Source organism: Neovison vison, chromosome 13 (genome assembly GCF_020171115.1).
Source record: "Neovison vison isolate M4711 chromosome 13, ASM_NN_V1, whole genome shotgun sequence".
Lineage (NCBI taxonomy): Eukaryota > Metazoa > Chordata > Mammalia > Carnivora > Mustelidae > Neogale > Neogale vison.
The window spans coordinates 31,488,307-31,515,998 of NC_058103.1; the positions used below are offsets into that span (position 1 = coordinate 31,488,307).

Genomic DNA, 27,692 nt, shown 5'->3' on the forward strand with positions numbered 1-27,692 from the left:
TCATCTAAATAGGAAAAGAAGAAGTAAAACATTCACTATTTGCAGATGACATGATATTATATGGAGAGAACTCTAAAGATTCCACCAAAGGCAAGGGAACAAAAGCAAAAATAAACAAAACAAATGGGACTACATCAACCCAAAAAGCTTCTGCACAGAGAAAGAAACCATCAACCAAATGAAATGGCAACCTATATATTCAACAAGGGGTTAACATCCAAATATATAAAGAACAACAACTTAAAAACAAAAACCAAACAATCCAGTTTAAAAATGGGCAGAGGATCTGAATAGACATTTTCCCAAGAACACACACAGACAGCCAAAAGGCACATGAAAAGATGTTCAGTATCACTAATCGTCAGGGAAATGTAAATCAAAACTGCAATGAGATATCACCTTCCACCTGTCAGAATGGTTAGTATCGAAAGGATAAGAAATTACAAGTGTTAGAAAGGACGTGAAGAAAGCGGAACCCTCATGGACTGTGGGCTTAACATATATTGGAGCATGACTACAGAAACAATATGGGGGCTCCTCGAAAAATTAAAAATAAAACTTGCATATGACCCAATAATTCCACTTCTGGATTTAAAGAAAATGGAAACACTAACTCATAGAGACAGAAGTACCCTTATGTTCACAGCAGCATTATTTACAATAACCAGGATATGGAAACAATCTAAGTGTCCAACAATAGTTGAATGGAAAAAGAAGACATGGCCTGTGTGTGTGTGTATGTGTGTGTGTGAGTGTGAAATGGAATATTAGCCATAAAAAGAATAAAATCTTGCCATTTGTAACAACACAGATGGATCTTGAGTGTTAGGTTAAGTGAAATAAGTCAGAGAAAGACAAATACTGCATGATTTCACTTGTATGTAGAATCTAAAAAACAAAACAAAGTCCAGGTACAGAGAACAGACTGGTAACTGCCAGAGGGGAGAGGGGTTGGTAGGTGTGAAAAAGATCAAGGGAACCAGAAGTACAAACTTCCAGCTGTAAAATAAGTAAGTCATGAGATGTAATTAATGTAGAGCATAGAGAATGTGATCAGTGTCATTGTATTACATTTGTATGGTGACAGATGGTAACTAGACTTACCGAGCTGATCATTTCACATTGTACACAAAAATTGAATCACTGTTGTACACCTGAAACTAATGTAACATTGTATGTCAGTTATACGTCAATAAAAATTTTTTAATTAGGTAGATTTATATATAACATGGAAATAAATCCACAATGTAATTAGTTTAAGAAAATGTTATTCAAAAAGGGGCACCTGGGTGGCTCAATTAAGCATCTGCCTTTGGCTCAGGTGTTGATCCTGGGATCCTGGGATCAAGTCCTGCATTGGGCTCCCTGCTCAGTGGGGACCCTGCTTCTCTCTCTGCCTGCCACTCCCCATGCTTGTGCTCACTTGCTCTCTCTCTGACAAAGACATAAATAAAATCTTTAAAATAAATAAATTAAAACATTGTATTAGTTATTAATATTTTTTTAAAAGAAAATGTTATTTAAAGGTGTAAGATATTGAGGCACCTGGGTGGCTCAGTGGGTTAAGCCTCTGCCTTCGGCTCAGGTCATGATCTCGAGGTCCTGGGATCGAGCCTCGCATCAGGCTCTCTGTTCAGCGGGGAGCCTGCTTCCCCCTCTCTCTTTGCCTGCATCTCTGCCTTCTTGTGATCTCTATAAAGTAAATAAATAAAATCTTTTAAAAAAAAAGATTTTATTTATTTATTTAACAGACAGATATGCAGGTATGTAAAATGAGCCTCTGTAACACATCGTTTTACTAGCTACAGAGTGCAGCAGCAATGAATTGAGTATAAATGATATCTAATCGGTTTAAGTGATTTTCCATTACTGGATGTTTAGATTGCTTCCAAACTTTTGCTACTATCAGCAAAACTTAGATGAAAATCCATGTGGCTAAGTACTTGCACATTTTTTAAAATTTTATTTATTTGACAGAGATCACAAGTAGGCAGAGAGGCAGGCAGAGAGAGAGGTAGGATGGCAGGCTCCCCACTGAGCAGGGAGCCCCATGCAGGGCTCAGTCCCAGGACCCTGAGATCATGACCTGAGCCGAAGGCAGAGGCTTAACCCACTGAGTCACCCAGACACCCCTTTGCACGTATTCTTAATGTTTCCTGAGAATAAATTCCTAGAATTGGAAGGGTGGGCATAAGATATGGGCACATCTAAGGACTCTTGACACACATTGCGAAATTGTCCCATAAAATGTCAATGCTGATTTACTTTCCAAACTATAATATTGGGGGGGGTAGTTTTTTTCCCTTTAGTAATTCTCAATTTTTAACAATTTTCCTCTAATTTTTAACAATTTGGTAAGCAAAATGACATTTTTTTTTTTTTAGTTTGTATTTCTTTAATTACTAAGTCAAATGAGATGTTCCATATTCATTTATCAGCTAGTTGTGTGATTTGCTGGTTGGTATCTCTTGCCTGCTTTTCTACTAGGATCTTTTTTCTGGTGTGTAAGAATTCTTCATTTATCAGCTCTTTGTCATTAAGGCTAATAAATGTCATTTGTCTTTTCGTTTTGGTTAGGTTTTATGTTCAGAAACTTTTTTAAAAAGATTTACTTATTTTAGAGAGAGAGAGAGAGGAAGTAGGGAGGAGGAGCATGGAGGAAGGGCGGAGGGAAGCGGCAGTATCACAAGCCAACTCCTCACTGAGCACAGAGCCTGCTGTGGGGCTCCATCTCACCACCCTGAGATCATGACCTGAGCTGAAATCAAGAGTCAGACACGTAAGCGACCGAGGCACTCAGGAGCCCCTGCTCAGAAACTTTACATTGGTATAAATTTTTTCAACAACAAAATGCACTTGGAATTCCAAATTACTCATTTGTAAATGGGGATGTGAAATACAACCATCTGAAATACGACCCTGTATATTCGCTACTTTATCATTGGTTTTCATATCTTTTCAAGGAAAGGTACTGGAAGGCACACGTTGTGACGTTTCTTGAACCCTCCACGGCAACCAGCGCACAGCCCAGAGCAGAACTCCAAGATGCTGGAGATGAAAACAGCGCTGTGTCTGGGATTTGCTTTGAAACAGCCCAGTTCAGGGTGGGAGATGAAAACAAGACAGAAACAAAACAGAATCAGCCACATGTTAGTAATTGTCAACTCTGGCTGGGTAAAGGGTACAAGGGGTTCTTTCTACCATTACTTCTTGTTGTATATTTGAAGAGTTCTGTAATCAAAAGGATTTTTTCTCCCCCCCCCCTTCCCCTTTATGGATTGGCCACCAGCTTCACAGTGCAGCCTTCGGGAATAACAACGGTGATGAATACGAACTACACACATATCAAGCCCACTTTTTATAACCTAAAAACGTTAAAAGCCCCGGCCTTGAAAATTAGGTAGGGCTGGGTACAAACCCTTTCTAGTGTCAGTGACCTTGAACCAGTTCTCAACGTCTCTGAAACCGAGTTTTCCTTTGTAAGGAAGGGCACTAGTTACTACCGCAAAGGGTTCCGGTTTATACCCGGTTTAACGGGTATAAAACTCAGTGCCTCGCGCCCACCGGCACTCAGCAGAGGAGGCTTCATCATGACTCAGGGATGCACCAGCCTGACAAGCTCCAGCCAGCATTTCCTGGTGGTGTTAATCCAATACCCTTCTCCTGCAGCTGAGCTTTCAGCTAATCGGTTTGGGCACCAGACAACCGCTTGGCAGAGGACTTGGCAGAACAGATGTCAGGAATTATGTTCCCGACACCCAGAAGAGAAAACAGATAAGGCCACAGGAAAGGACAAAGCACTTAACTCCCAACCTGACTCAGCGGGTCCCCAGAGAGCCTGAACTCCACATTCCAAGGATGCAATCAAGAACAAGAGTGATGACAACGGTGGGTCATTCAAAAATTTGACCAAACGCTGTCGTCACCTAGGGAGCTGAAAATAACACAATGCCTGGGGCCCACTCCCCTCCCAGCAGGCAGGGTGTAGACTGGGTTATCAAGGTTTTTCAAAGTCGCACATGACCTAAGGCGCAGCCCCCCTGCTGTGGGGGCTGGGGTGGAGGCTGGGGAGAGGACAGGGCAAACAAAGAAGAGAACAGAGACCACCGCATCCCACATGAACCCCATTAAAACCAGCCCACTCATGTGGTCCCAAGCTGTGTCCCATGCCAAACAAATCTAGTCCTATTAGGGTCCCCTTGCTCCCTCTATAAACTTCAAGAGCCCATTACTGGTAATAATTCACAGGGCTGAAATATGGTAATAACATCAGGATGCGTGCCTATCAGTATTCTAAGGAGTCCCGAAGTAACAGCCCCCCTCTGGATGCTGGTCTCACAAAACAAAACAACAAAGTCTGGCTAAGCGAAGGAGGGGGCTGGGAGAGGCAGAAAGCGCTCTGTCCCACAGCCGTCGGGCAGCCTGTCCCCGCTCCGGAAGCACACTCAAAGAGGCAGCCTCATTTCGTGACGTTACTGCAGCGTCTCTGATCAAGGCAAAAAGCACATCCGTTTCAATCACCGTAATGGGACGAGCGGGCTGTCGGGCCGCCGGCTGCCCACCGCGGTGAGCCGGCCTCGGGCCTGCGGACACATGGCAGTGCTTAGCGTGTCAGACAAATGAAGGGGTTCTTGACTGTCTAGCCAACATTTGCTGAACTTCAGGGGCCCCTGTGTTTAGCAATTCCTCTCCCAGCAAACACCACCTGGTTAGGACCGGCCTCGCCAAAGCCAAAGCTGGCCAGCGGCTGTCTGTCGCCAGGCAGCAAAGCCCTGAGACCCAGGAGGGCAGGAGTCAACCTTCTCACGAGCAACACATGGGGGGGGGGGTGTGACACAATCTTCAAGAAAGGGGAGAATGACGACCATCCACTTGCCCTCCTCCCCACGACCTCTACCCCAGTTCCCGGCCCCAAACTTAGTCGAGAGAGGTCTGATTTTCTCCCCTACGTGGGAATTCCCAGCAGTGCGGTTACAGAGACAGACACAAACACCTGCCTTCTGTTCACCAGAATACATGAAAAATAAGAAATTGTAGAGGGAGAGGTTCAACAGAAGGTTTTCCTTTCCTTGAGCGACATTGTCCATAATATCTCGGGAAGACGTGAGCATAGATAGTGCCAGCATAGATCCGCGGAGGACGCTAAGGAAAATGCAGGATATTTAAATAGCATCTATGCATTCCAAGGGTTGGACGTGCACAAGCGTATGTAAATCCTCACCACAGCCCCATGAGGTAAGCTATCGTGATACTCATCAATAATAGTCATAACAAGAGTAACATATAATAACATACATAACATAATGACTATGATTATGTATGATAATAGTGGTGACCATAATCTCCATTTTTCACATAAGGACACTGAGGACCAGAGCTCTGTGACTCGCCTGAGGCCTGAGGTCGGGGCTGGGTGCCTTCAGGATCCCCCGGGGGAAACCACAGCAGGAGACTGCCTTCTTGCAGTCCACGCCTCAGAGCCTTCTGGAAAGCTGCCGGGGCAGGGCACAGCAGAACAGGGACGACTGAGGGCCTGGGAGCGAGAGGGGTCTGACTCTGAAGGGAGTCCTGCCTCCCCCTGGTCCCTGTATGTGGGGATAACAACAGGTACCTCGCAGGCTTGTGGTGAGGCGTTAGTGAGAAAAGGAATAAAAAAGTGCTTCTCGAATTGTCGGCAGCCAAGGTCAGTTTAACCCACAGGCTCTCCATCCTGGCTGAACATTTGAATCAGCTGGGAACTTTAAAAAGTACGATGCCCAAACCCTTCCCTGCCACCCCTCTGCATTTCCACACCAACAAGTGGTCTATCCGAAATCAGCAATCCCCAGGCTTGGCCCCAAAAAGAAACCAAAGACCAGCCTGCACCATTTGCCCCCTTGATTCAGAATTACGGGAAATCTTTTAAACCTCAGAAGCCTCTTCTTCCAGCCCCGAGGCAGTGGGACTCCTCCAAATGCTGCTCTATTCCCCACAGGGAGAAGCAGACACCAGGCCCACCCCCAACCACATGACTGATGCACGCTGGTCCAGTGTGACCTTCCCTATGTTCACCTGAACCACACCTTCATCCAGCTGCCTCACACCTGGCACACTATATCCCCCATCCAGCCGGAAAGCTGTATAAAGGGGTGCCCTATTGTCCCACGCTGCCTGTGTTTTAGAAAGAGTTGTGCCAACACCAACCTACCCAACATCGGTTCTACACAAAGCACTAACCAGAAGACCGTGCAGGATGAGAGGGGGGATGGCCCGAAAGCAATTTTTAAATCTGAGTGAGTGCGTGCACACGCCCGTGTGACGTGTGTGCGTGTGCACAGACACACGCGCTCCAAGAATCATGGCACCATGTGTACTCAAAAGGAGCCCTGCTTCGTTCAAGGACTAAAGGTGGGAAGAACGGGATTGCAGAAGGGGTAGAAATAAACAGTGAAGGGATTACCAGGGTTGCCCTTGGAAACTGGCAGGGATAAGAAAAATAATCAGCGTGCATTTGACAGAAGAGAAAAATGGAGACAGCCAGCAGGGAGGACGGGGACCAAGCAATGCCAGTTTCCTGGCTCAGACTTCCATGCCCCTTTTCAGGAGCCACTGCCAGCTGGCAAGGGACGGCATGGAGGGCCCAGGAGGGGGAACGCAGGCACCAGAAGGTAGCACAGAGGGGTGTCAAAGAGCCCTCCGCAGTTTCCCAGAAAGCAAAGGCTCTGAGGGGCCCTCCCACTCGCAAGTATCTCCCCTCGGCCGCAGTCCAGGAAATGGGCCTGAGAGACTTGGCCAAGGCCTCACCTGGGTAAAGGAGCCGTCCTCGCTGCACTCCGGGACGAACACTGCCTCCTGGGGCTTCTTGGCTTGCTCCAGGGCCTGAGCCCGTTCCAGGCGACACTTGCTCTGGCCAGCGTCTATAAGAGGAGAGGAGGAGTGAGGTTCGTACGTCCCTTGAATCCACACGGGAGCCATGAGACAAAATGGCTGCCCAGGCCTAGGAAAGCGGAGACAGAGCCTCTCTGCGGGGGGATGAGCCCCGTACCGCCAACTGGCTTTTCTAACAACATGAAGCCAGGGGCTAGTACATGCTGCTCAGCCTCCCCTTCCCCTTAGTGTTATTCTTAGAAAAGTTAGGGAGGTGCATTTATACCAGATTCTGCTTATTTTTTCCTCCCAAATACCCTCAGCCCCTCTCATGGAAGGAAAAAAAAGTCCCACTTCTATTATTTTTCACTGGGTTTATTGAAAATCTTGCAAGCCCAAGGGGTCTCAGAGATGTTTTAGAGTTCAAGAACGGCAAGTGTTGGGGCGCCTGGGTGGCTCAGTGGGTTAAGCCTCTGCCTTCGGCTCAGGTCATGATCCCAGGGTCCTGAGATCGAGTCCCATGTCAGGCTCTCTGCTCAGCAGGGAGCCTGCTTCCCTTCCTCTCTTTCTCTGCCTGCCTCTCTGCTTACTTGTGATCTCTCTCTGTCAAATAAATAAATAAAATCTTAAAAAAAAAAAAGAAAAAGAAAGAAAAAGAATGGCAAGTGCTTTCTTTGGAAGATCAGAAGCTCTAAGGCAGCCTACTTGGTCTCACACAATTCCTACAAAAGCTCTAAAGAGTCCACGGCTCACAAACGCAAATATCTACAGGACGGAGGAAAGTGATATAAATTAGGGAGTTGAATCAGGTGTGCAAAGAATGGTACTCAGCTTGGAGATGCTGCAACTGGAGAACAGCGCCCCCCCCCCCAAAGGAGGGAGCTGCCACTCAGGTCTCACCATGTGTCTCCCTGTGGGAGGAAACACAGACCTAATATGATCAGAGCTTCCAATTATTTATGAGAAGTCTAAAAATCCAGATTTTCATGTTGAATCTCTCCACGTTTAAATGTTGTCTCAAATGTTTTTAATATTTTTAAACATGTGAGCAGCCCAAACAAAATACATCTGTTGGCCAACAATTTGGAAGCCTTCCCTATTCAGGAGCCAACAATAATGTCTTGCCATTTTAAGCATCTCCATTTACAAAAATAAAAAATAAAAATAAATAGCTCTAGCCAGATAGCAGTACATCCGCTAAGCCCTAGCCTGGTGGCAGTATCTGAAAGACAGAATAGGGCTCATTCCTTCGGGTAGGCCCGCTTTCCTTCTCCTAGTACCCAGGGGAGGGGTGGAGGGAGATGAGCAAACACAAGGAATGGACTCATTCTGAGCCTCCCGCATGGACAGCGCCCCATGCAGGGCATGGTGGCGCCTGCCTGGGAGCCTCCTGTCTGCTGGGCCAGGGCGCACACACTCACCTTTGCATCTGCCACGATGCACCACGCCCAGGTTTGGGTCTCTGCACTTGGCTCGTTGGTACTCACACATGGACTCATAGGACCTGCCGTCAGAGGCACAGATGGGTTTGGGCTGAGTCCTGGAGCAGTGGAGGTTGCACTGAGGGTCACGGTCGCTTATGAGGAACTAGGTTGGAGAGAAGTGAAAGGGTGTCCAGGTTACTTTTGCAAGGAAAGTAGGGGTGATTCCATGTCTCACAACACTGGTTTGCCTGGGGGAGCAAGTCCAGAATAAACCCAGAAAGTTATTAAATCCTAGAAGGGGACGGGGAACAGAGCAGCCATGAAGCCTAACCAAGGAGAGCATTCTGTGCTAAGTCATTCACAGGCAGGATCTCCTTAATCCTCCCAACGGCCCTGTGAAGTAGGAACTGTTTGTTTTGTAGATAAAGAAATTCCAGCCAGAAAGAGGTAACTGGTCCACCGTTACACGGCTGTAAGTGATGGGGTTGAACCTAGATCAGTCAGAAGTCAAATCAAAGCGTTTACCCCCAGGATATTCAGTCTCTCCATCCTTGCCCGCGGCCACACGACCTAAATCCAGAACTCACTAGCAATCTCTACATTCCATCTTTGGAGAGTTTCATGTATTAGAGAATAGCGTGGAGACCCACCTCCATCACCCGTCAATTTCTGCCCCCTGCTCTCTGGCAGAGTAAGAGTGATTCTCTATGAGAAAGGGATTTCCTGATTTTAAAAGATCATAATAATCAGATTGGGAAACGCTGAGTTAAACAGGTTCCTTTACTGCAGGACTTCTCAGACACCTTTGGTACGTCCTTACGGACCGTGCTGGCAGCCAATTGTGTGCTACTCTTTCCGTTGAGCTACTTCCCTTCCCTTGAATCTGGACTGGCCTCAGTAATTTGACCAACAGCATGCTGTGGAAATGATATTTGGGACTTCTGAGCTTTCCAGCTTCCTCCCAGGCCTCTCGCAACACTCACTCTGGGGGAACACAGTCACCCCGCAAGAAGCCTAACAACCCTGAAAGTGCCACCTTATGAGAAAGCCCAGGCTAGCATGTGCCAGAGCCACGGGCAGACAGAAATGGCCCACCCACCCAGGCACAGAGACCCAGTGAGTGAAGAAGCCATCTGATGAGTCCACCCCGCACCCGCTCTCCTCTGATTGCAGCTACCAGATGGAAGTAAGTATTTGTGTGAGACACCCCAAATGAGAATCGCCCAGCTGAACCCAGTCAACCCATGGAGCTGTAAGGGGTAGTAATATATCGTTGTGCTAAGCCACCCAGTTTGATGGTAGCTGGTTACACAGCAAGAGAGAAGCAGATCAAGGGGCATGCAAGACAACACATCTCCCACTTACTTGACCATGAACACTTTTATCAGTGAACCCCTATTAGCAACTATAGGACACAGCAGGAAAATAATAATTGGATCCTACAATAATGAGCTTCTGTTGAATAACCCATGATTAGGCTGCATGGGCATTGAGAGCTGGACCCATTCTTAGCCATCCCTAAATACCAGAGTTCTAGGCCCACTCAAGGCTCTCTGCCAGCACAAGCTGACACAATGCACATCTCACCGTAATGCAGGCAATGCCGCGAGCGCACCTCTGGCCATTGGTGATACTAGAGTTGACTGAATAATCATGCCAAGCTCATAGGGTTTAGGGGAGGTGTGAATATGACCCCTGTTTTGGGTGTATCTTGAGGCCCTTTGTGCAAAGCAAATAAATGAGAACTTGACCCTTTTCCAGAACAGTGGAGGGAGACTGGAGGCTGCATCACTCCCTTCAAGGGAACACTAGGAACACCTCCACCCCCCATACTGGCCAAATTCCTAGTGAGTCCAAGCCCATTTGCTAGCGCTCAGACCGTCTCCCAACTATAAAACCAGTCCCTCCTGCTAGACTGACCTCCCACCTGGGTGTTGGCTGCTCAGCACAGGGAGGGAGCAGCTGTGGGCTAAAACCATGCCGGCCTCCTCAGGATCGACAGTGCAACTTGTCTTCCCTGCAGACCCTTGGGGCTCCCACATGCACGGGCTCAACCTGAGTCCTGCCCTAGCCCAGAGGGAAATGCCCTGAGTGTCTCATAAGAGAGTCCAGAGTTCTGGGATTGAAACCAGCACTGCAGAGAGCCATATCCAGAGGAAGCCCGCTGCCTCCCAGGCCACCACGCAGAGAGAAGAGTTGAAGCTCACGAGATAGCAATCAGGGGTGGCATCACCCACACCTCAACCCCGCATGGGATCCCCCGCCTTACTCCCCTCGGGTTGCCCCCACTTCAAACCCTAGAGCAGCGTCCCATCACCCCTGGGGACTTCCACGCGGTCTCCTGGGCCTGGCAGACTCTGACCCTGGGGTCCCTCCCTGGCCTCAGCTCTTATGGGCTTGTCCCCACCTTGCTCACCGCTGCTCAGGTACACTGGCCTGCTTTCCATTTTCCAGACACGCTACATTTGCTCCCCCCTCCAGGCCCTTGGACACACTTCCCTCCCACCCCTCCTTCGGATTTTGGCTCATATCCTCTGTTTTTGGAGGCTCTCCCTGACTCTCACAGATGCCCTATCATAACCCCTCACGCCTCACTTTTCCTTCAGGGCACCGAACATGGTTTGTGAGGATGAGCTGTGTGATCTGATTAACGGTGGAGCCCCCAGCTCTGAACCCTGCAAAGACAAAGAGAACGCCTCTCTTGCCTGTGAACGCATCCCCGGCATCTAGAACAAAGCTGGGTGCCCGAGCATTTGAAGGATGAACATGATCTTGTCACAGCCTCTCCCACGTGGTGCTGCCTCCAAACCAGCTGGGGCCGTGTGACTGGCCTGGCCTTGCAGGCTCCTGCCACCCCAGGAGATCACTGGGCTGTACCCCCACCCCTGTCTCCCCTGCATCACCAGGCAGGCCGAGGTGGTCCACAGCTTCCCATCCTGGCTCCACCTCAAAATTTAAGCTGTCTCTGAGACTGAGAGGTAGGTGAGTCTTTTCTCTCCTACCCGGCCCAGAGCCCTCTGCCACTACAGGCCTCCCGTCTACAAGGGACTGAGCACCAGGGAAAACTTGGAACAAAAAGGTCCAGCTGGATAAGGCAGGTTTGGGAAGCCCCGGCCACAGGCTCCTGAATGGGCACAGGATACAGGCGGCTGCAACCAGCAAAGCTGGCCTCAAACATCTCCCTTCCTCCCTCTGTGTGGCCCTCCTGTCCCATTCCTAAAATGTCTGCGGCGTAGAAATGCAGCCGGATCTGGCTTTGTAACTCTGCCTGGTGAAGAGCCAGTCTCCAGCCAGAGGGTGGCATTGGTATACCCCCACCCTGGCTTCCAGGCCAACCTGTAACCCCAAGACTGTCTGAAAGCAGGCCAAGGCACTGGTGTAATCACACAACTCTCTTCTCACCTGTGCACCCACGAGCCACTTACCTGAAGTGACACCTGCTCGTAAGACCTGTTTTGTTAAGATTTTGCCATGGGGATCAGCAGGGGCCAAGGGAAAACATGTCCTTTTTTTTTTTTTTCTCATGGTCAGACAAGGATGGAAACATATGTATCTTCTTTTTTTCTCTTTTTATTTTAAGTAGGCAGCATGCCCAGCACTGAGCCCAATGTAGGGTTTGAACTCAGGACCCTGAGATCAAGACCTAAGCTGAGACCAAGAGTCTGATGCTTAACCAACTAAGCCACCCAGAAGCCCCAAAACTATCTGTATCTTCTAGAGTCCGGGAAAACCAAGGAACTCATCCTTGGTCACAAAGGGATTAGTGTAGCCCGAAGAGCAATAATTATAAAAGCTGATAATTAGGTCTCACTTAGGATACGTTAACGAATTTAACCCTATGAGGCAGGGCAAGTTACAATCCTCATTTTACAAATGAGGAGACCAAAGCCCAATGACCCCTCCAAGCATGTACGTGTGAGTATCAGATCTGACACCCCAGCCTGGCTCGGAGCTCTGCTCCCAACTACACCCAAAGGCACTTCTTCATTATTCCAGAGCAAGGCCGCAAGTACGAGCTCTGAGCCAGTTGCAAAACGGAATTCACAACATCAAAAACAATTTACCTAGAGCCTACTGTGTGCCAGCCACCAGCCGCTAAAGATCCAGACAAGACAGGCCTGCCTTCCGGGCACGTGAGGCCTCCTGGGAGAAGCTCCTCACAGGGCCCTTGTTCACTTTAAAAAGCAGGGATCGAAAAAGACAAAGTGTCTTTTCAAACCGAAGGAGATTGCCCCGTTCTCTCTTCCTCTCGGCGCACGGGAGAGGAGAGCTATGGGCGTCACCGTGGCATTGAACTACAAGCCATAAATTTGGTTTGGAAATGGCTAACTCTGGGCCAGCAGAGACGCTGCGGCAGCCGTGCCAGAGACCAGCTTAACGACTGGGGAGAACATTCTGTCTGCAAATAGACAGGTTAAAGAGCTTCAGAAGAAGCCCCACCTACCCCACCGCCACAGGGGCTCCCAAAAAGTTCTATCTAGAAATTACTGGTCCCTGAGGCTAAGGAAAAAAGTTGCGCGACGGCATGGGGCCATTGCTAAAAGACTCTTCCACGGTCTGTGGTGTTCTATTTTCATCTGTTTCAGGAACTGTGTGTATTTGTGGTTGTTTAAAAAAAAAAAAAAAAGGCAAGGAGTTCTATAAAATAGACTTTTAATAGGATGACTGCCCTAATGGATCACCCAAAGCTCCAGGGCCCAAGGGGATCACTTTGGGTCCACAAACTCGGCTTATTCACCCACCCGTTCATCTACTTTTGTCTTCAGTAAGCCAGTACGATGCACCCAGCCCTGCAGGAGGCCTGGCAGGCAGAACACACCCACCCGGGTCCTGCCCCCACGGGGCTTGCACTCTGGGGTGGAGACAAGTGAGCCGGTAGTGGCCGTCCAGCAAGGGAACAGGATCCTGCAGGACCTAGAAGCATTGAGTCCTAGGGACTCTGCAGTGCAAAAAGCCACACAATCCAACAGAGTATTCCGCAATGACAAACGTGTTCTGTATCTGTGCTGTCTAACACGGTGGCCACAAACCACACGCAGCCATTAAACACTAAAATGTAGCTAATGCCATGGAGGAACTAAATTTTTAGTTGCATTTAATTTTAGTTAGCTTAAATTTGCATAGCCACATGTAGCTACGGGCTGCCGTTTCAAGAGCACGGCTACTGAGGGGGAGGGAGAAAGGCTCATCCTCCCTGGAGTTCTCCTGGTTGAGCCAAGCCAAGACTCACTGGACCAAGGCAAAAGAGAAGCAGAGCCTGAGGGCACGTTCCACATTTTGAAGCTGGACATGAAATCAGTTCGTAACTTATTGACCAACAGCACCACAGCCCAGAAGTTCCTCAGTCTACCTGAAGTCACAACGGTGGCTTTTTCTTCTCTTCTGCGGGAGTTAGGAGCTCAGGCTACAAGTCCCAAGTGCCAGCCTGTGGCCTGGGTCAGTTCTCTAGGCACACAGACCAAACTTAGGAGTCTGAGTCACCCTGGGGGATCCTGAACCCCAGAGCCACAGACGTCTGTCGTGGGCTCAAAAGCAGCCACGGTTGCAGGAAGACTTTGGTGTTGGGCGGGTGCAAGCTGTCTCCCCAGCTGGACAAAGCATGAACCATTTCCCTTGGGGAGCGGTGGGGGATACGGCACAATATTTTCATAAAAATCCTCACATACATTCCCTTCCTTCTTCCTAACCAAAAGACAACAAAAACAAAACAATTATGCTAAATATGATTGTGTAATACGGAAACCAAACAAAAGGGGCCAGGACAATTGTGAGTTTGCAATCCTCTGCTACTCCCACCCTCTCTCCTTGGGGAGTGAATGATTCCAAAGCAAACACACGGCAGTTTGTGTTCTGCTCACATTTGTAAAGTAGGACAAACCCTTGAAATACACATAAACAATCCATCTTTCCTGGTGGAAAAGTAAGCCACCGGCTGGGGGCCATCTTCTCCATAGAGATGGAGGTAGACGAAATCAGAGTCAGACCAACAAGCCCTTCTCCCTGAAATGCACGCACGCCCGTCTTAGCCCTCAGGTTCCAGCAGCGTAGCAGGCCAACTCTGCCACAGTTTTGGCACAGAGAGGTCACACCAGTACCATAAGCCATGTTCGGTTGGACTGACTGCCAGGTTTCCATGACGATATAGGGAACAGCAGAGGCAGCCTAATGTGCTGTCCTTTATAATATAGAATTGGCTTTGCAGTCCTAACTTCCACCTGTATATGCTGATTTAACCAGTAGCTGAAATTCCAAGTCAGCATTCTCCTGGTAACATGCATATGTCTCAGTTTTTCCCAGGTGTAGAAGAGGGGTGGTGACCCACCCACTGGGCTTAGAGATGTGAAGGCCACAATGTGGAGTGGCAAGGGGCCACACTGTGGCAAGGGGCATTCCCCTTTATGATATCAGGTTCAAAAATCACAGGTCAGACTCCACTGATCTGAGGTTTCTCTTTAACAAGTGTGTGCATAGCACAGCTTCTGCCACTCACTTTCAATATTTTTCCTTTGCTTATCTGTTGCTGTAAAAGCAAACCAGCCCCATACTCATTGGCTTTAAACAACTAATCATTTCTCGCAAGTCCATGGGTTGGCGGGGCTCAGCTGGGAGGTTCTTCTGCTCCACGTGGTGCCAACTGAAATAACACACTTGGGCTGCACTCTGCTGGGAGCTTGGCTGGGGCTGGAACAGCCCCTGTGGGGTCCCTCACTGGTGCCTCCATCAGGGCTGGTTGGGCCTCCCTCTCCAGCAGGCTTTTCTTGTTCATCCATGGTGGTTTCATTTAGTCCTTTCTCTCTTGCCTAGGGGTCTGACTGTACCTCCGACCTTTCCTCCCCATTCCCGTCCAAATTCCATAGCCCACAGAGGTTATCATCCTAAAGAGCAAACGTTTTCATGTTTAAACACCACTGTTATTAGTGCCTTGGAGCTCCTGGGCCTCATGTTCACCCTTTCAGCCAAGCCCTCAACACACTGCACCATCATCTGTGTGTTCCCGTGTGTGTGAAGGACCGCCTTGCCCTCTGTGGCTATGCGGGGTCTTGCACAGTGCCTGTTCTACAAGAGTCGTTTGATACCAGTTTGAGGGGGAATGGAGTGACTGTCAAACCTTACCGAAAACATATCCTGGATAAAAGAAGCTCTTTTGTGTGTGTGTGTGTGTTTTTTTTTAAACCAGGTACCATGGAAAGAGATATTCTTTTTTTTTTTTTTTTTTAAGATTTTATGTATTTATTTGAGAGAGAGAGAATTAGAGAGAGAGGGAGCACGCATGAGAAGGGTGAGAGTCAGAGGGAGAAGCAGGCTCCCTGCCGAACAGAGAGCCCCATGCCAGACTCAATCCTGGGACTCCAGGATCATGACCTGAGCGGAAGGCAGTTGCTTAAGCAACTGCGCCACCCAGGCACCTGAAAAGAGATATCTTTGGCCAACCACTACCAAAAACTTAAAACTCTCAAACATACAGAGGAATATAAGCTGCTTGTTCTCTTCTTTCCTTTTAAGGAACATCTATTAGATAAGGAAAGCCATGCGTTAAACACAGGATTTTTCCCCTCGAATTAAAGGAAATCACAAAGACATTGAAGGAATGTACCAGAGTGGCTGAGGCAGGACCCACATCTCCACAGCAGATGCCATCATGAAGTAGCCGAGCGAGGCTGGCCCAGTGGGAATGCTTCTCATGCAGGCCCCCAGAAGCCTTCCTGCTCCCCTTCAGATCAGCTGTCCCCTCCATAAGGTAGGCAGTAATCTGAGAGGCCCAGGCTGGCTGTGTCTAAAATGAGTCTGTGTCAAGGCAGAAAGCTGTGTTAATTTAACAGCCAGCGTCGTGAGCACTGTGCTTTTTCCTGCTTCTGCCTTATGCAAGCACTTGACTAAGAGCAACCACCAGATGATAAAATGGTATCAATGATTCATTTATTATATGTCAGGTTTTTGACACCCTGAATTCACTTTTCCACAGAATTAAGATTGTAAGTCATGGTGAGTCTCCCGGCCCAGACTGCAGATGCCCACTTGGAAGGAGCGGGAAGGGGAGGGATCCTTACCTGTGTGCCTGCTGTGTAGATGACAAGCACAGTGAAGGCCCCTCACATCCGGGCTCCCAGTGAGCCCCCCTGGCACTGTTCCTTCCTGCCTCAGAACCTGCTGGTCCTTCTCTGTGGACTGTCCCTCAACCTCATACCTCCTTTCATCCTTCCAATCTCAGTGCAAATGCTGCTTCCTTGAGGCACTGCCTTGAGCCTCCTTGACAGCTTTTTTCTGTGTCACGACTGTCCTTCAACGACCAGCAGTTCCACTGTACGTTTCTTGCCGAGGCACCACGATCTGGGGGCCACACCGCTGGATCCCTAGTACCCAACAGGAGCCTTACCCAAAGTGGGCGCTGGAGAAATACTGGCTGAGCTGATGGATGAGGAGGAAGCCAAGGCCCCCAGCCAGGTCAAGCTAGTGAGTGGCCGAGCACACTCTATGTCTGCCTCGGAAGGGCCAGACTCTTTCTACCACACCTTGAGGGGCCTCCTTTGGGGGTGGGGGAGGTGGGGGGGGGCGGGGGCTCTTTGGTTGGCTCTGGTAGTGGTGCCCAGGGTCTCCGGCATCCTTCGGTGGGCAGGAGAGGACAAGGGTCGCAGGCAAAGCAAGCTTTCCTCAGGGAGGACTATTTTTCCCATCATGTTTGTAAGTCAAAGCCCAGATCAAGGGTTTAGAGCTCAGGCACGACAAAGCATTTCTGGGAGGTAAAACTCTTTGCCATTGAAAGGAGAAAAAAGCCACTCCTGGAGCCAGTGCCTGGAACAAACAGTAAAGAACCGCATTCCAGATGTCTAGCTGTAGCTCAGCCTCTGACTCTCTAAGCAGGGACTATCCGCCTCTTGTCACTTGCCTCACCAGCTGCAAAACCGGACTTTGGTTTTTTCCCCTGGGGCTTGCGTCTTTGGGAATGAAGAGCCATTTCACATTAAAACGTCACTCACCCACCCGCTATCTAATCCATCATCTGCATGGAAAAGCCACATCCCGATTTCTGCCAGCTTGCTCTCACCCTTCCCTGACCCCACAGCCACTGCATTTACACAGGTGCGAAGGAGGGTCTCGATCTGGCGGCTTCGGAGTGGGGCCGAGAAGATGGAGGAGGGGAGATAAGGGAGGTCAAAGGGAAGGGGAGGTCTGCAGCCTCGCCGGTGTCTGCTCTTCTTCGACACACCTTCACCGCGGGCTTGACAACAGCACGCACCCCGATTAAAGGGCTTTTCACGCTGCTGAAGGAAAGCAGACGTCCCCCTCCAGCTGTTCGGCAGCTGGAACCACTTCTGTTGTTTTAGCCAGGAGAGGCCTGACCTTTGTCACCCGGCTCCCTCCCCAAGGGAGGAATTTAGTGGTCACCCCACCCCATCTACCCAGCTTCCCCCCTCCACTGTGCCCCCCACAGCTATGGGGATGACCAGTCAGGACCCAGGGGAGAGGTTGTCTTGGGCCAGGTGCCACTGTGGGGGACAGGAGGGGACAGGAGGGGACAGAGGGTCAGTGGGTTTGACAAAGCAGCTGGGACCCTGGGCCCAAAGAAGTACTAACAACACTGCAAGGTAGGGGGGCCCTCAGACGCTGGCAGTTCGCACAGACCTGACCACTCCCCGTGAGTGCCCCCGGACAGTCTACGAGAAATGTGGAGCAGATAAAGTATGGGTTAGGGTCTGCGTTATCAAATTTCAAAAAAAAGGAAGCATGATGGTAAGTGAAAGAAGCCAGATTCAGATTCAGAAAGCCACATACTGCATGGCTCCATTTATATGACATTCTGGAAAAGGCAAAACTATTCAGATATCAGTGATTGCCCGGGTTTGGAGGGAGGAGGAGCAGCGTGAGAGAACGGGGGTGGGGGTCTCTGTCTGGGTTATGTCGGTGGTCACACAACTACATAAACATTAAAAATCATAAAAAAGTATACACCTAAAAGTATACACTGTAGACCTAGGACCTCTGTAGACCTGTACACTCTACACCTAGAACTGTACTGTAAGTAGACCATATCTCAATAACCAAAAATAACCATAAAAACTAAAGAAAAATAATGCCAAAGCATGTTTGTTTTGAATGGCACATCGGACCTCCTGTAGGGTGTAAAAGAGGTTTCTGGAGATTTCTCTGCCCACTGCCTCAGATTACCAGGCATCTTGATAGGTGCACTGGGGATTATGAGAAAAAAAAAAAAAAAAAAAAAAACCAAAAACAAGAACAAAGGCCCTGTCCTCCAAAGCCGAGCTAGTCACAAAGACTAGCATGTACACAGCTGGTTCCACAGGGACCGAATTTGCAACACCAGCAACCAGGAAGCAAAGCCCACGTCTCAGACAAAAGGATGGCGTGTTTGAAAATAGGGTGCCAAGAAGTCCAAGAAAGCTAACTCTTTAAAAAAGAGAGAGGGAAAAGAGGAGAGGAAAGAAAAGAAAGACGAAAGAGGCATCCATTCAGCAAAGAATGGCTGAGCACCTGTTATGCCCCTGGGCTATGCTGAGTGCTGAGGACAGAGCAGCTGCCCCCCTGTTCTGCGGGGTCGAGGAAGAAGTCCATTCAGATTAGAAGGATCCAGGAGGATTTCTCAGAGAAGACGCCATCAACAGGGAGGGATGTCAGAAAGGCATCCTGAGCAACAGTGCGGGTATGCAGAAGTAAAGAAGCACACTTATCTTTTTTCTTTTTAGATTTGATTTATTTAATTGAGAGAGAGCATGAAAGAGCAAGAGCAGGCAGGAGGGGCCAAGGGAGAGGGAGAAGCAGACTCCCCATTGAGCTGGGAGCCCCATGCAGGGCTTGATCCCAGGACTCTGCGATCATGACCTGAGCCAAAGGCAGATGCTTAACTGACTGAGCCACCCAGGTGCCCCACAAACTCATTTTAAAAAATAGATTAGGGGGTCACCTGGGTGGCTCAGTTGTTGAGCATCTGTCTTCAGTTCGGGTCATGGTCCAGGAGCCCTGGGATCAAGCCCCACATGGGGCTCCCTGCTCAGCGGGAAGCCTGCTTCTCCCTCTGCCACTCCCTCTGCTTGTGTTCCCTCTCTCACTGTCTCTCTGTCAAATAAACAAATAAAAATCTTTAAAAATGAATGAATAAATAAATAAATGAAAGATTAGGAATTACCATTTAGGGAGAAATAAGGCTCTAGGGCCAGGTTGGGGGCAAGAACACAGAGCTTCTTGAAAATGCCAAGTTGTCTTTTTCTTTCTATCTATTTTTCTTTCTTTCTTTCCTCCCTTCTTTCCTTCCTTCCATCCTTTCCTCCTTCCTTCCTTCCTTTTTAAGAATTGGAAGCCAGTGAAGGAAGTAAGAGACAAGGTCAGACCCAAGCTGTGGAAATCCCTGTCAGGGGTAGGAAAGACCAGAGAGACTGATCAGGAAGTTACGAGAGCCACAAGCAGCAGCAACGAAGAAGAAGGGGCATACGGGAGCCGAGGAAGTGGCTGGGGAGGCCTACCGGATGAGCCAAGAGCACCAAGAACCAAACAGCTGTGTGTGTATCCCAGGGACACACACATCTGGTGGTAAGGATCTGCTACATGAGCACTATCCCTCCACCTGGCAGGAACAATTTATTCTGTCCAGGCTGGTGGTTCCTTACAAGGTTATCCTGAACATTCTCACAGGCTCTGCCCAGGGATATGCTCCAAATTTTCACTGGGTATCGCTATGAGTGGGACTATCTAATGTGTCACTGAACATGCTGGCCAGTGGCAGTGGGACCCAGACATAACTCCTGTACACCCTGGCCCTGCCCTCCCCATACTCTGTCCCACTGTCCCTGGTAGCCTTGTATGCTTAGGGATATGTGACATGGGTTTTAGGACTCGGGGAGTGAGCAAGGAGATTGGTCAGGATTGGGGTTACTGACTATGGGGGTGGTGGGTGTTTGGGGATAGTCCCGACAAAGCTGGGTGCTGGGCAGTAACTGAGCCCCTCTGGTTGGAAGGACAAGATCCCAGAAACAGAATTGTTTTCACAGGAGACTGGATGGGACTCTGGGCAAAGTGGGAGGTACAGAACCTGAAAAAGATGTTCAAGAGACTCAAGATCACTTGGAGAGATTCTAGGCATGCACAGAGCTCCTCTGGGGCTTAGGTGACAGACACAGAAAGGAGACAGGTCTTTTCCCCACCTCTGCGTGAAACCCAGCCCAGCTCTGGCAACTGAGTCAACGGCTTTGGCAGCAGCTGGAGAGAGTTCCACTGGCACAGACTCTGGTGTTCTCATGGTGGGCACTGCCAGCAATGAGGTTCCTTTGGGCAAAGGGGAAAATCATGACTAATTTGTGGAAATATTTAAAGCACCCCAATGCTGTTTGAGCAGTTGAGGGTCTTGAAGTCATTGCAATTTGGGAGTAAAGGTAAATGTGGTGCCATTTTTGTTAGACACAGACAGAAGAGGTTTGGAAATAGCCGTTGTAAGGACAGAGACAAAAGGGAGTGAAGTCTACTTCGCAGGCTGTGGAAGTCCAAACGAGCAGCCCCGAGCTTAGGAAGAATTTGCAAAGGCTAACTGAAAATCTGGAGATCAGTTTTCCACAACAGTGACACTGCGTATGGTTGTCAGGCTCCCGGGCTGGTCCATAAAATCCCTCAGTATCTCACAATGTGGCAGAAATAAAGCTCACGACACTTGGCCCAGAGGAGGATGGAGAGGTTGGGGTGGGTGGGAGTTGGATAGTCCTCCCCAAAAAGAGCTAGTCAGCTGAATCTGTTCAAGACTAAGGAGTACACGTGTGTCCATGGTATGCACACCTGCACGTCTGTGTGTGCAAACACACACTCTCGGAACTATCTTCTGGGGTGGGGGGTGGGCACCATCACTAGCTTTGGTTCAAGAGTCTGGGGTCAAGCACATGGATGAAGACAGCTGACAGCTAAGTGACTTGAGAAAGCAACAGCACCAGAAGTCGATTTCCCTCCCCTCACAGATTTGCCTCGCACTCTCAGGTCTAAGTCCTTCCACATGACAATACGTTCCCTAGAGGAAGTGCACAGAGACCCCATTTAGTGAGCCCTGCCACCACCCACGGAAGTCATGCACGGACGCTCCTGGTTCCTCCTCCAATAGGCCAGTTGGGCCATTTGAGCCCAACCCCCTGTGGTGTGCTTCCTGCTGTCACTCCTCACACGAATAGCACCCCCCTCCCCAGCATCCTGGGTGGTGGAGAAACCCACAAGCTTCCTTTAGGACTGACTCACTCCACCCGAAAAACAGACACTGGCCCAGTGTCCTTTCTCATCCTGCCAGAGGGCTGCCTTGAGCCCTCCCAAGACCATGGCTTGGGATTCTTGGTGCTGCTGCTGTTAGTTTTCTGACCTTAGAAGGTATGTGTCCACTCACGTAAGCTGCAGGACCATCGACTGCTCCCGTTATCAACACCAGCCCCACTGCAGCCCACCCGAGATAAAACGCTCCCATGCAAAGTCTAAACATGGCGGGAGGAAGGGGCAGGAGTGGTACACCCTCCAGGCTCCTGGGACTTATTTCATGGTTCCCTCATAACTAAATGCAGAAACTAGTGCACTTTGAGTGCCATGGGATTATCACGAAGGGAAATTGTCATTTTAATGCCTGTTTCATTCGGTCAAGATACTATGGCACATATATATATACAGGCTCATTTTCAGATCTGTTTACGCCGTGGGGCGATGTCTATAGACAAGGGAGATAACAGAGGAAGAGGCACTTGGGGAAATCCACTCTCTTCCAGCACTAAGCCCTGGGGAGAAGGCTGAGCAAGCAGAGAGTGAAACAAACAAGAGGAAATCTCAGTCTTGCTCTGTCCCCGAATTGTGTTGGGCTGTGTGTGCTCACACTGTGTGTGTCATTTTGCTGCTATTTCCATGATCATCTTGAGGTCCTGCTGTACTGGGGCTGGGCTCCAGATCACCAAATAAACACACACACGTACACACACATGCCCTCACCCACACATGCAGGTGCATGCGCACGCGTGCGCACACACACACACACACACGCAAACACACTGCCTGTAAAGTCGCTTACAGACAAAAGAGAAAAAGAAATAGTTTGGCCCATGCAGGACAGCCATGTGCCATGTAAAACCCCCAGTGCTGTCAGCCCATCTTGGGCTGAAAATCCCCACTGCGTTGCTCAGACAAGGATTAATTACTGCTGTCCAGAGCCCAGGCTCACGTCTTACTTCACACAAGCGTGCGGCTGTTCTGGGCAGGGGAGAAATCCTGTTGACCCAAACTGGGCCAAGGAAAAGTAAATAGAACCATGTCAAATTCTACAGGCAGGAATGGAAGATTAGTGGAAAACCCAAGCAAGCCCCCGCCTGTGGGAGAGAGAGAATGGTTCTTCGGCTTTCCAACCCTTCTGGTTCCCGGGCACAGAGAAAGTCTTTCTTTGAAGGATAAAGCCTGTATTTTACTTTAGGGAATCTTTTTCTTTCAGTCCAGACATTCATAATCCTTACGTCCACATTTCCCTCAAGCACCGGGCCAGACAATCTGATGGAGAGGGCACCTACCTTTGCGCCGAGCAGCTGGCGTCTGGTAAGCAAGCCTGGGGGAACCATAGGGCACAGGGTAGGCTGAGTCTATCTGGGAGCACCGCGGGGCACACCAAGCAAGGAATTGGGCTTCGTGGGCTTTCTGACATGACATATGGGGGCTGGGCTGTGTCTCTACAACCCTGCAGTTCGTGTATCACATACGCATGACGTCCTTCTAAGTCCTTGGGGCTGCCAGGCTACCAAGTCGGGACACAGGCAGACTTCAAGGACAGGGTGGGCCGAAGCAGCACGTGCCTCCCATGTGCAGCAGATACCTTGTGGAAGGTTCTTCTCAGTCTGAATCACAACATGGCTACCACCCCCCAGAAGAGATGATGCTCTTCCTCAGCTGACCCAGAAAAACAGACTGACTCAAAGGAGAACCCAGAGAACCCGCCGGAAGACGGTGTAGTTCCAGCCAGCCTGAGTACTCAGGCTGCATCAAGATCCGGAGATGAGGGGCACCTGGGTGACGTAGTCACTTAAGCATATGACTCTTGGCTTAGGTAATGATCTCAGGGTTGTGAGATCGAGCCCTGCATTGGGCTCCACGCTGAGAGCAGAGTCTGCTTGAGATTCTCTCTCCCTCTCCCTCTGCCCCTCCCACTTGTGCTTGCACAAGTGCTCTTGCTCTCTCAAAATAAAAACAAATCTTTAAAAAAAAAAAATAAGATCCAGAGATAACTGCCTCCCAGCCTGGCCTCCAAGAGGATTAGCACTAAGGGTAATGTGCTGGAACATTTGATCTTATACAAGAAACTATCCTTGTAGGGAAAGCAGAAAAAGACGATTTCTAAATTGCCCCTTTTTACCTCAATAGATATATACTCCTAAGCCCTGATGCGTTTTAAAGCATATTGGAAGAACATGCTTAAAGTAGAAGCTTCTTTGCTTTAAATAGATTCTCCATGCCAGATCTAAATCTGTTGGAGTCTCGGTATCCACCAAAAAACACTATATTTTAGTGCAGAAGTTCCAAGAATGAAGACTATATTTATCTAACCTAGACTATAAAACACCTAATTGCCCAGCTACATTTTCAAAGCAGAAAGAGAAAGTTGGAGAGGCAAAAGCATTGGAGAAATAAATTTGGGGGGAATTCTCATTTATTGTATGACTTCTGTGTGCCAGGTACAGTGCTGGGCATCGTATTTGAATTCTTTTCATCAGTCCTGACAACAACCCAAGATATAATATTTTGCATTCCACTTTGCAGATGAGAAAACCAAAGCTCAGGAAAGTCAAGCAATTGCTCAAGTTCACACAGTCAGAACCCAGAGACAGACCTATGACTCCACAATATCACAGGCCAACACACCATGTGAGGACCCACAAGGAAGGAAGGAAGGAAGGTAGGAAGGAAGAAAGAAAGAAAGAAAGAAAGAAAGAAAAAAGGGCCCTGGGTGGCTTAATTGGTTAAGCATCTGCCTTTGGCTCAGGTCATGATCCCAGGAACCTAGGATCAAGCCCCACATCTGGTCCCCTGCTCAGCAGGGAGTCTGCTTCTCCCTTTTCCTCTGTGTGTGCTGTCTCTCTCTCAAACAAATAAATAAAATCTTTAAGAAAAAAAAAAGGAGTCACCTGATCTAGCTTTGGGCTACATAAAGTCTCAGAGTTTTTAAAAAATTCAGTCTGACATGGTTATGTCCTTGCACAACTGAATAAAGAAAATACAGATTCCTATGACCCAGCTACCACATTCTCGCCTCCTGCCTCCCAATCCCTTAAAAAAAAAAAAAAAAAAAAAAAGGACAGGAGGGCAGTGGGGAAGAGTGAGACAAAGCAAAGATTCTGGATCCTTCCCAGGCCACGGCACCTGGTTTCCAGCAAAAAAGTTTCCCAGGACCCAACACTTCTGGTTCCTGCGGTCCAGCTCCACTCCATCTTCCTGTCTCACCTGGCTGAGAGCTGTTTCCAGCAGGTAAAAACATCAGGGACAGAGCTCAGAGTCCATGCCATTCTATTTCTGATGTGGGGGAAAAGGGTTTGTCCTCATTTATGAGTAGGGGGCAAGATGCATACCAGACTAGCTCAAAACCCAACCCCAAGTCAGACAGCTGTGATGTTTTTAGCAGGAACCAGATCTGAGCCTTTCACAGGGCACAGCCAAGAAGGTGTTGTTGGGGAGGGTCGTCTGCCCCTGGCAGAAAATGCAGGTGTCAAAAGCATAGACTTGGAGTAGACAAACCCGGGATCCCATCCTTGGACTGTGGATCTTACTTAAGAGGTCCTCTGTGAGACTTAGTATCCTTATCTGTCAAGACGAGGAGGAAGAGCCGTTTCTGCCAATGGTTAATCTGCAGATGAAAGAGTAGGTTGGCTCATGAAAGGTTCTTGGTAAATCTTAAGATATCACTATATTATTACTTCCGTTATCTACTCAATCAGGGTTTTTCAAACTGCATTCCACAGTTCCACATATGGTCACTGGAGACCCTAGGGCCTCCCTGACCGGTCATTTGAAGCAGGACAGCAGGTGGGACAGGAGATCTGGGAGAAGGAGGAGTTGAGGCCACAGAGGACTCCTGGGAGGGGCTAGGATGTGCGGTCTTTGAAGGGTAAATCAGTGCGCGCTCGTGGCCCAGAGGAGGAAGGGAGAGGGCGCGCAGGAAGCTGCCTAGGAAGGTCGGCATGAAGGCGCAGTGGGGTGTCCCCTTCCACCGGGCCAGATGGCCCCCGTGGAGGCCTGTGTAGGAAAGTCCCTTCATAAAACTGGTGTTTTCCGCTGGCTCCTCAGACCGCGGCGGGGAGAAGGGCTGGCGGCCGAGAGAGTAAACGCAGAATGGGCAGTGAGGAGGCCCTGGCGGAAATCCAGGCAGGAGGTGCTGACAGGGGCCTGGGCTACCCAGTGGCAGTGGGGATGGAAAGAAAGAATCAATACGGGAGGTGGTTTAGAGGAAGATTCTGGAAATGGCTGTCCCCATCTTCTGGTTCCAGCCTGCCTTAGTAAACGCGACGTAATTAGGTCACCTCCTGCATTCCCTGCTCCAGGCCAACGGCCGCTGCTTTAGGCACTGCAGGGCCGGATGAGTGTCCTTGTCAGGGAGGGAGTGGGAGGAGCACTCTGTCGCTGGCCAGGCTCCTCTTGGGACCGGCTCTGTGGGTCCCCCTGGAGAGGGAGCTTTCCCAAGCCCAGACCCTGGAGGCCAGCGACTCGGGCTCGTGTCCCAGGGAGCCTCCTTCCTCACACCTCTGACCCTCCCAACTCCACCCAGGGACCAGCTGCTGGCTCCTACCCAGGAGCGTGGGGAAGTGGCGGGGTGGTGTTACTCTGCACCCTGTCGGCTGCCAAAGGGAAAGATCCTTCCCCAAAGCCACAGCGCGGTCCAGGCGACTGAAACGAATGTTCCACAGAACACTCAATAGCCCCTGACCCTCGCCCCAAGCACAGACCCCGCCTCCCTCAGAAACGTCTTGGGCACAAGACAAATGCCACACAGACCTCCTGGGTGAGGTGGCCCAGCAGCTGACTCAGGAGACCAACCTTGCAGCTGCCCGGTGACCTGGCCAGAGATGTGCAGAGATGAGAAGGGGCCAGCAGGGGAGTCCATCTCCAGGGGCGAGACAGGGTGGAGGCAGTGGATGGAATAGGGCCAGGAATGACCCAGAAGCGGACCTAGGGCTCAGGCTGCTCTCTCAGGGTCTGTGACACCCCCCTGGCCTGCCCCCACCTCCTTAGATGAAGACCACAGTGGGTGTAGAGCTAAGCAGTTCCCTGGGGAGTCGTGTTCCAGCCCTTACTTGAACCTCCAGAAAAGTGACTATCCCCAGCTTGGTACACATACCACAAAGAGGTTTCTTTGTAGGAAGGCTTCCCTCCTTTGCCAGCCTGAAGCAACCCCCGCCCCACCATTCCGCCGCGGGCCTTGCCTCCTTCCATGTCCACACTGAGAAACAAGCCCCATGGAGTCTGGCCAAAATCCAAGTGACTACTAAGAAGTCCCACCTGTATTTAATCCAGCCCCAAGAAACTCCTTATTGACTTGTACTTTCCACTGGAGATCACATAGCTGGCTCTCTGCCCCCCGCTGTCTGGGGGCTTGGATGCCTAAAGAAGCCTCCAAGATTCAGTACCCTTTGTCCTGGGATTAACTTTCAAATGGCTTCCAGAACATCTGTCTAACACACTCATCCCAGCACCGTGGAAGGCACTTGATTTCTCAGGCATTTCTGTGGCCAAGGTAGCTCAGTATTTAAGACCGTGACCTTTAGAGTCAGACCAGGATTTCAAATCCCAGCACCACCACTTACTTGCTGTGTGACCTCAGGACAGTCATCTAACCTCTCTGAGCCTTAGCTTCTTCATTGGTAAAATAAGAATAATTCCATTCCATAGATTTGTCACGAGAACTACTGAAAGGGCGCTTATAAAGCACTTAGCACAACACCCGGCACTTTACAAATGCTAGATGAAGGGTGGCTGTCTTTGTTAGGACCACTCCACTGCCCTCAGACCAAAATCTGATGGGGGAGAAAGAGGAAGTAAGGAATGGAGGAGAAAGACTTCAGCATGTGGAATGGTCCTAGCTTCCTCTTCCTCCTCCAGTGGGTTGGTGTAGAGCCCCTGGGGACCTTGGCTGTGGCAGACCCTGCCCTCTAGAAGGTCTCTTCCTATGAAGCTTGTAATCCTGTCTCTCCAGTCCTTTGAAGAGATCCTCTGTTAGAGAGATCCAGACCCTCCAGAGAGTTGCCACTCCAGTGTAGACAGATTTCCAGACGGTTATTTCCTCTCCAGAAAGGTATCTGTCTCTGTCCCAGCACCTATACCATCTCTATCACTTGGGAGTTAAAGAGGTAGGTTTTCCTGACCCATCCTTGGTGAATTTATGATGAATGTAGAAAATAAGAACAGACATAAGCAAAGGAAGTATGTGTATGT

General features: G+C 49.5%; 1 protein-coding gene across 3 annotated transcripts in view; it reads right to left on the reverse strand.

Annotated features, from left to right (window-relative positions):
• SMOC1 (SPARC related modular calcium binding 1) overlaps positions 1–27,692 on the reverse strand; it is a 150,328-nt gene that overhangs the window by 74,952 nt on the left and 47,684 nt on the right. For all 3 annotated transcript variants that reach the window (XM_044229507.1, XM_044229506.1, XM_044229505.1), the window contains exons 2-3: positions 8,268–8,433; positions 6,784–6,896 (exon numbers count right to left, since the gene is read on the reverse strand). In XM_044229507.1, coding sequence (XP_044085442.1) covers positions 6,784–6,896; positions 8,268–8,433 — 279 coding nt within the window. The remainder of the gene's footprint in view (positions 1–6,783; positions 6,897–8,267; positions 8,434–27,692) is intronic.